Source organism: Ruditapes philippinarum, unplaced genomic scaffold, assembly GCF_026571515.1.
Source record: "Ruditapes philippinarum isolate M1 unplaced genomic scaffold, ASM2657151v2 ctg1458_1_1_1_1, whole genome shotgun sequence".
Classification (NCBI taxonomy): domain Eukaryota; kingdom Metazoa; phylum Mollusca; class Bivalvia; order Venerida; family Veneridae; genus Ruditapes; species Ruditapes philippinarum.
The window spans coordinates 65,763-75,308 of record NW_026854856.1 but is presented as its reverse complement, the minus strand read 5'-3'; the positions used below and the strand labels follow the sequence as shown (position 1 = coordinate 75,308).

General features: G+C 31.8%; 1 protein-coding gene across 1 annotated transcript; it reads left to right on the top strand.

Moving 5' to 3' along the window:
• Positions 1-269: 269 nt before the first annotated feature.
• On the top strand, positions 270-6,559 carry LOC132741314 (uncharacterized). The gene is made up of 5 exons (XM_060729442.1): positions 270-480; positions 1,038-1,206; positions 3,188-3,314; positions 4,026-4,192; positions 5,355-6,559. The coding sequence occupies exons 1-5, from the start codon at positions 300-302 to the stop codon at positions 5,380-5,382; spliced, it is 672 nt and encodes a 223-aa protein (XP_060585425.1). The 5' UTR covers positions 270-299; the 3' UTR covers positions 5,383-6,559.
• The last annotated feature ends 2,987 nt before the right edge of the window (positions 6,560-9,546 follow it).

Here is a 9,546-nt window from a genome sequence, read left to right as displayed (position 1 = left end):
ACAAAAAAGTTTCTTTTAAAAACCCCAATACGGAGAAATTTAAATATAAAGGAGACTCCCCTAGTATTGATGGACCCGAACAGGGGGAGTGTACATTGCCCGAAATTCGGTCTTCAGTCCCCGGGTTTAATTTCATTTTAAAACAAAATTAAATTTTCCTTTTTTTTGAACAGCTAAATATACGTATTTTGGGGGCAATGCACCAGTCGGAATTTTCTAGGGAAAGTTCGCATCGTAGATTCAATGGATTATGATAATGAAAAATTAAATATGAATTTAACGCTGGAGGGCAGAGTATTATGGCTATAGACAATGATGGCAGTATCTATTTGGTCACTAGTTTAGAACCTCACACAGGCTCATCATTCACACACTCTTTGAAGGCATCAAATGACGATAATTTAATTAAAGATGTTTCAATTAATTTGATCATTCCAGCGACAACAACTGTGGTTACAACAACAACTGACCGAAATAAAGGTACTGTGAATTCACTTTATTTAAAGAGCATGAAATTTTGTGGTTTTGTCAAAAATGTGTGTTCTTAAATTTGTAGTTGTCTGTTTATGCAAAAAAAAAGAAAATTGCAATAACTTGTTATATATAAAATAGTCTAGCAACAGAAGAAATGAAATTTCATTCAGTTTTAAATTTGTTGATTGACTTATCCATGAAAATGTTACAGTCAATGATATTTCACCTAAAACATGTATTAATAGTATATATGTATATTTATAATTATATAAACTCAATATTTTAGCATGATATTTCTTTGATCAAGATAACTTATTTAACATTGTTACTATGCTGGCACCAAAAACATATTTCCATAATATGCTATAAGCAAAAGAGAATTATATTTTGCCACCAAATCAGAGCCTGGTTTAAGAAAAATTTTGGCTGATATTCTTTAAATTTCACATTGATATCTCCAAAATTTATAATGAAACATTCCAATACAAAAACGGATGCTGGACAAGTCCATTAAAGAAATTCAGGGTATACAAGTTAAAGAAACATATTTCTTATTTTGTCAGATTTTTACGAGGATGAATGGAGTTACTACTGGTTATTTCTGGCGCTGTTTGGATGTCTGCTAATACTGATAGCTGTAGTGTTCGTTCTATTTCGCATCTGTAGATTAACACGCATCGGTCCATATTGTTACCACTGCTGCATGAAAGGGATATGTTGTCGACCACCTCCGTAAGTTTGTGTGACTGACCGATGGCCTAATTTAAACCAAATAAAGCATAAAATGTTTATTACACATAAAGTTAGCAGCTGAATGCAACTGTCATTATACTCAGTACTTCTTAAGCTGTCTGTTAGTTTTATTTATAACATAACATTTGATATTTTTTCCCCTTTTTTAACAAGGTAGTACCTCACTTGTGTCTATAGAAATGCACATAATGCAAGTCAAAAGTAGGGGCTTGGAGCTTTCTCTACTTGTAAAAAGCTGAGAGTTCACCTGAATATGACCAAAAACTTGCACATGATAATACCAAACAAATGAGAAACTAAAAGGTGTGATATTATCTCCTTTGCAAAACCTTGCCATCAAAAGATATTATTGTGTCGCCTTGAAAAAGGCGACATATAGGGGTTACTTTTGTTGTCGGTGTCGGCGTTGGCGTCCCCTTAAGCTTGTCCGGAGCATAAGTCAGTCATTATAAGTTTGATTGACTTCAAACTTCGTATGCATTCTTCTTATAATGACCCGAAGTGCAGTGCATAAGAACCGGTACTCTGCACTTCCTATTTTTTGAGTTATTGCCCTTTGTTAAATTTCATACTTCATTTTTGTCCTGCCATTACTCCTAAAGTATAAAAGCTATGGACTTGAAACTTCATAAGATGACAGTTCTCATTAAGAAGAAGTGCAGTGCACAAGAACTGGTACTCTGCATTTCTTCTTTTTTGAGTTATTGCCCTTTGTTAATTTTCATACTTTATTTTTGTCCGGACCATTTCTCCTAAAGTATAAAAGCTATGGACTTGAAACTTCATAGGATGATAGATCTCATTAAGAAGAAGTGCAGTGCCCAAGAACTGGTACTCTGCATTTCTTCTTTTTTGAGTTATTGCCCTTTGTTAATTTTCATACTTTATTTTTGTCAGGGCCATTTCTCCTAAAGTAAAAAAGCTATGGACTTGAAACTTCATAGGATGATAGATCTCATTAAGAAGAAGTGCAGTGCCCAAGAACTGGTACTCTGCATTTCTTATTTTTTGACTTATTGTCCTTTGTTTATTTTCATCCTGATTATATGCAAAATCTTTTTACTTACACAGAAAATACACAATTAAGATCATATCAACAAAAACAACTTCAAATCCCAAAACCTAGACTGGAGTTCTGCAGAAAATCTTTATCATATTCAGGGTCAAAACTTTGGAATTCTCTTCCCTTAGATATCAGAAATTCCACAAATTTACAGTCGTTCAAAAATAATTATCTTAAATGGTGGTTCTCTGGTGGGAATAAAACACATCAATTTGTATTATAAAATGATAAATGTATATCTGAATTGCAATGTTTATATTCTTATATAATGTTTTTTCCCTAGATTTTCATTTTATTTGTTTCTTAACTACAATGTATTTGTAATTTTGTTGTTGTTTTATCATACCTTTTGTTTGTAAATGTTTATATTATGTACATTGTATATTTGATAGAGGCTCATAGGGAAGACTGGGCATGCCCAACTATGTTGCCTCTTTAAATAAAGTCTTTATTATTATTATTATTTTTGTCCAGGCCATTTCTCAATAATTATAAAAGCTTTAGATATGAAACTTTATAGGATGATAGATCTTATTGATAAGAAGTGCAGTGCACAGAAACTGCTGCTCTGCATTTCTTATTTTTTGAGTTATTGCCCTTTGTTGATTTTCAAATTTCATTTTTGTCCTGGCCATTTCTCCTAAACTACATTGTTCACAACTATTATAACATTTTTAAGAATTTTTTAACCTTAAAAAGTTTAAGGCAAAAATTGCATGTATTTATGACTGGACTAATGATTTGTATAGTATCTCAGGGTTGACCATACTGTACAAATTTATGTACAGACTTGCCTTAATACCTTGTACCACCAGGATTTTAGAAAAAATTTACAGTAAGAAAGTAAAAACATAATGCATGATATATATACATTGTACATATATAGATTATTTACAGGCCCGGAGTGAGAGGGTTCGGTGATAAAGGCTACGATTTGGCTACATTTGGACATAGGCACACATATGCTGATGAAGATGAAGAAATTGATGGTTGGCTTCAGACAGGAAAAGATAAGAAGTCAAAGGTAATTTCAAAAGGCTATCTCCTGCAATACAGTCCACTTGTTGTCATTAAACAAACCTTTAAATGTTTGATCAATGGAACAGTTATTGTATCTTATGTTTCTTATACACTGTATTTGACTCTGTAGCTTGCATCCCAGAACTAATCAGCAAATGGTCATTAGTCAAGTTTTTGTGCAAACCTCCTGTTCCTAGGTTTAAAGTGAGAGGTATGTTAACAACTGTGCAACATATGTATGTTAATCTTTTACAAGTTGGTGTCTTGGATTATCACCTGATGCAATGAAGTTCTTTCTCCACCAGCATAATGTCCACCAGTAGAGCTTGAATAAGTCACTGTATGACTAATACACTGTCTGAGTGTGACTTAAAATCCAACAAAACGAACAAACCTGGTCAGTTAAATTCTTTGCCAAAATAATAAAAGTTGCTTTTCTATAATAAAAATGTTGAGGTACATAATTATGGAAGATTGTTTTGGCAAATAGGTAGCCTCGTTAAATAAAGCCCTTATTATTATTATTAATATTATTAATATTATTATTATTACTATTATTACTATTATTATCATTATTATTACTATTATAATAATATTATTATTATTACTATTTTTATAAAAATGGAGAATATATTCATATGACAAATATTTCATCAGAAGGACTTATAAGAAGATGTCATGAAAGGTGTATTATTTTTGTTTGTGTTTATTACAGGCTCCAAAGACAGATGAACGGTATGGAACACCAAACAGTGGTTATGATTGGTCAACAGATGTGAGACCGGAACCAGTTTACGAGATGTTCCGAGTACCGTCAACTAGTACTATTCCGAAGGCAGCAAACTACCTTGATCCCCACACATCAACCAGAAATATGCCAAGGTAACTTAATGACATTATATAAGTTTTAGTATAAGGGTTTCAATTTGGGTGGGGCGATATTTCTGTAAATAATTATTGATCTTGGATAGGGGTGTCACATTTATTCGTTAAAATGAGTATGGTCGGTTTTTAGCTAAAAACCAGTTAGAAGGTATCAGAGCTTACTTTTTGAAAATTAGGCACAAAAGTTTTAAATTGATTCTAAATATTACTTAGTATTTTATAACAAGATATGACTATTTGTATTTATTTTAGTTGCACTCAACAATGTATTTTTCCCAACTGATCCAATAAGGTACGAGCCTAACGGAAGATAATTACATTGTACTTCATATTTGTACATATATTTAAATCCTTTTGAGTGCAACAAAATACAAACAAAATGGCATATCTTGTCATAAAAAATTAAAGTTAATGCTGAAAATCTAAAAAGTTTAATAGTACTGGCGATTAAACATTTAACACGATTATTAGGTTGCCGATTATACGGTTAGTATTTTGTATTACCCTTACACCCCTGATCTTGGACCTTGAGACAAATGGTCATTTTTCACTCATCACTGAACCACCTGAGATAAGTTGTCAGTCACTTGCAGATAAATGGGTAATTACTGCCCAATTAGTTATCCAGTAAAGCTGGTTCGATGGACTGACTGCCAGATACATGTATGACCAAAAATGTGGAAATACAGTGTAAAAACCAGACAAACAAACAATATTTTTTGGAAAAATTGTTTATTTTAGCTTGATTGTTATGAAAGCTTGACACTCGTTTGGCCACTTTGGGCAACTATTCAGTACTGGTAGCCAGTAAGGGTAATTTAGTTGATGGAACAACCCCTGAGCTGAAGACCAGAAACATAAACGACTAATTTAGCAGTGACCCCTTTTTGTCTATAAAATATATTTGCCAATGTAAAACAATATTTGTGATTGATTTATACAGTCTTCAACTGTTTGATTTATAGTCACCAATTTAAGAATCTCACTCACTAAATCAAATGGTCTTATGAGCTGTTTTCTTTACCTTACAAAAATAAAAGGGCATAAATAAATTTTTGTGGTTTTCAACCTAAAGATAAAATTAATGTGAAATTCAGTATAGTGTTGTGATGTCTGTATGTTTTATTTACTGTAAATATGTCTATGTTTTATACTTCAGAAGTCATTCCTGGAAGACAAAACCATGATGAAAAAGTATCTGACATTGGTGACATAGTTGAACATTATTACATGTATTTAAGACAATAACTCCTCCAGATAATTAAGAAAATTTATATTCTATATATTATTAAATTTGCAAAATAATGTGTATGATAAATTGGCATCATTTATGTTGAAGATAAGGTGTGTGTGGGAACAGAATCTTCATTTTTACTTTGATACCTTAAAATTCCTATTTAACGCCCCCGGGGGCTAAATGTTTTCCGGGGGGGGGGGAATATTATTACAACACAGTTTTTCCTAAATCCAAAATTCAATGTACCGGTAAGTACATTTAGTTTTAGCAAGTGTTGGTAATAACATTAAAAAGTGTTATGGTTTTAAAATTTATATGATACATTTTTGTGTTTACTATAAGATAAAATTGGTGCTCAAAGATTTGAATAAAATTATGGAATTACTCCAGCATATGAGTAGATTTTTGCCAGATCAAAAAGCCTAGGGTGGGGGGGGCTTTATTAGAAAAGGGGCTTGTAATAGGAAATTTACGATAGTTATGTTCTAATTGGCATATTTGTTGATTAAAATATTATTTTTTCTCTTAAAGTGTTTAGAAGTAAACTGACAGTAATGACTAGAAAGTTGAATCACTTTTGTTGCGCAGCAATGGTATAGCTGTTAAATTAAAAGCCTGACATCATCTCCTTTACGTGTGTCTTTTTTCCCAAACAGTCAAAAATTGCTGTTATTATACTTATTACGCATAAAATAATATAACTATTTGTTCAGTTTTTTCATGTTTATGCTATATTTATATCACACATTGAAGTGAGAAAATATCTATATTTTCTTTCGTGCTGAAATATTGCAATTTTCTCACTTTGCAATGTGATGTATAGCATATTCACTCATAACAAACAAATATCATTTACCTATATACATGTATGTACTAGTGTACACACTTTGTTCATTGTTATCCTTATGATCCAGGAATACATGTAGGCATGTCTTTCGATGAAGCTATTTTCATCTTTGTTGTGAAACCTTCCTTTTTAAAACCTAAACTGTATGTTTTAAGTTATGATTCTGAAAAAAATGTCATATCCAGTTTGAAGTCTGTGATATATATTTTATAATTCGTTTTCATGATTATTCTTTGTTTGAGTTACTTTATTTGAGTAATAAAAGTTACTGTTTTTGTCATTTTTTTCTTGTTAATCACGAGATTTATCAATTTCAATGCATGTGAACCTTTGGGGGAAGCATCAAAAACAGTTTATAAATACATGTACCTGGGAACCATGGGGGAAAATAATTTTTTACACTGGGGAAGCATTATAATCAGTTGTAGTGCAAAGGGAACCTTTGGTAGGTATCTAATCAATTTAGATAAAAGGGAACCTCTATGGGAAGCATTGTGATCAGTTTCAATACTATGGAACCTATATGGGAAGCATTGTGATAAGTTTTAATACCAGGGAACCTCTATGGGAAGCATTGTGATCAGTTTTAATACTACGGAACCTATATGGGAAGCATTGTGATCAGCTTGAATACTACGGAACCTCTATGGGAAGCATTGTGATCAGTTTTAATACTACGGAACCTATATGGGAATCATTGTGATCAGTTTTAATACTACAGAACCTATATTGGAAGCATTGTGATCAGTTTTAATACCAGGGAACCTCTATGGGAAGCATTGTGATCAGTTTTAATACTACGGAACCTATATGGAAGCATTGTGATCAGTTTTAATACTACAGAACCTATATTGGAAGCATTGTGATCAGTTTTAATACCAGGGAACCTCTATGGGAAGCATTGTGATCAGTTTTAATACTACGGAACCTATATGGGAAGCATTGTGATCAGTTTGAATACTACGGAACCTCTATGGGAAGCATTGTGATCAGTTTTAATACTACGGAACCTCTATGGGAAGCAATGTGATCAGTTTGAATGCTAGGGAACCTTTACAGGAAGCATTGTGATCAGTTTTAATACCAGGAAACCTTTATGGGAAGCATTGTAATCAGTTTTAATACCGGCAAACCTTAATGGGAAGCATTGTGATCAGTTTGAATACTAGGGAACCTTTACAGGAAGCATTGTGATCAGTTTTGATACCAGGGAACCTCTATGGGAAGCATTTTGATCAGTTTTAATACTAGAGAACCTCTATGGGAAGCATTGTGATCAGTTTAATACCAAGGGAACCTCTATGGGAAGCATTGTGATCAGTTTTAATACTACAGAACCTCTATGGGAAGCATTGTGATCAGTTTTAATACCTGGAAACCTTAATGGGTAACATTGTGATCAGTTTAAATACTAGAGAACCTCTTTGGGAAGCATTGTGATCAGATGGGAAGCATTGTGATCAGTTTGAATACTAGAGAACCTCTATGGGAAGCATTGTGATCAGTTTGAATACTAGGGAACCTTTACAGAAAGCATTGCGATCAGTTTGAATACAAGGGAACCTTTACAGGAAGCATTGCTATCAGTTTTAATACCAGGAAACCTTAATGGGAAGCATTGTGATCAGTTGTAAAGCGCCAGATTCATGCTAATTTTCATGAAAATTTTGAAAATGTGTTTAAAAGTATTATTTAGTGAAATAACCAAAAGGAAGCAATTTACACGATATCAATGGCACTTACAACCCACGTAAATTACTAAAAAGAGGACAAAATATGCAAAAATATCCCTTACTGCGTTAGTAACGCAGTAGAAATATAGATATAAATACTGAAAAATCGGTCATTAATCGCACATAATATGTAAATTATTACAAAAACTTTGAATCTTTACACTTCTCCTAAAATCTTAGTACATTTTTCTCAGGTTTATTGAAATATTTTCGCTCATCTGGAAGCGTGCAGCTTTAATACTAGAGAACCTCTATAGGAAGCATTGTGATTAGTTTCAATACCAGGAAACCTCTATGGGAAACATTGTGATTAGTTTCAATACCAGGAAACCTCTATGGGAAACATTGTGATTAGTTTCAATACCAGGAAACCTCTATGGGAAACATTGTGATTAGTTTCAATACCAGGAAACCTCTATGGGAAACATTGTGATTAGTTTCAATACCAGGAAACCTCTATGGGAAACATTGTGATCATTTTTAATATAAGCAAAACAGAAATACAAGTTTATTTGACCAATAATTTATTCAATAAAACTAACAATCATATCAACAAATGAAACTTATGTTCACAACAAAAAAAACATACAACTTCATGTACATGGAAATCTCATAAATATTTGAAACACAAATTTTCACAATGCTAAACATTTGATATAATCTCTTAAATGTTTATGCCAAGATTTAAATTGATTTCTTCTCCCTAAATCTACAAAATTCATATGGAAAAAAAAATAAAAGTTGGTCATCATCAAGTTGAATATTCTGATAGACAGAAATGATAATCAAAAGTACCATGAATGCACCACTTTTCTCATAGTACTTTTGATCTTAATTGGAAAACAAAACTTTAGGAGAAAAAAAGTTATGTCCCTTGAAAAAGGCCTTGATGTCCTTAAATACAAAAGCAAACAAAATTATTAAAATGTCCTAAAGAAAATTTCAAAAGAGGAAAATAAACTTCTGTAACTATGCAAATGCCTTTTTTTTTCTGTTTAAAAGATTTTTTAGGGAAAAAAATAAATATCTATAAAAACTTTTAAATTTTGGTTAATCAAGGACATAAAACTACTTAAAGCAGCAAAAAAATGTTTCTTTTATTTTCAGATTTAAATTATATATATGTTTACAAATGTTAATATATAAATATATTCCCTATTTAACTTTCATTGTGGTCAAAAACCACATTATTATTATGCTTAGAGCAAAGTACATCCAGGTTAAACTCCTGAACACTTCAGTTGAAGAAAGCAATGAAAATTTAATTATGCCCAAAGATATTCCATTTCATATTAATTACCAATTACCACTTCCTTAATATATGTATACTATATTTCAAGGTTAAAGACACATGCCACAGAAACAGATAATTTTTTTTTCCATAATGATAAATGGCAAATGTGCTTAATGTATATTTGTCATAAAAGTAGCGAAATGTAAAAAAAGTAGTATTTTGACTTCCATACAAATTACTAAATTTTTTACAACTGTAATAAACTATACAATGAAGATATCCTTGATCAATTAGATTTTG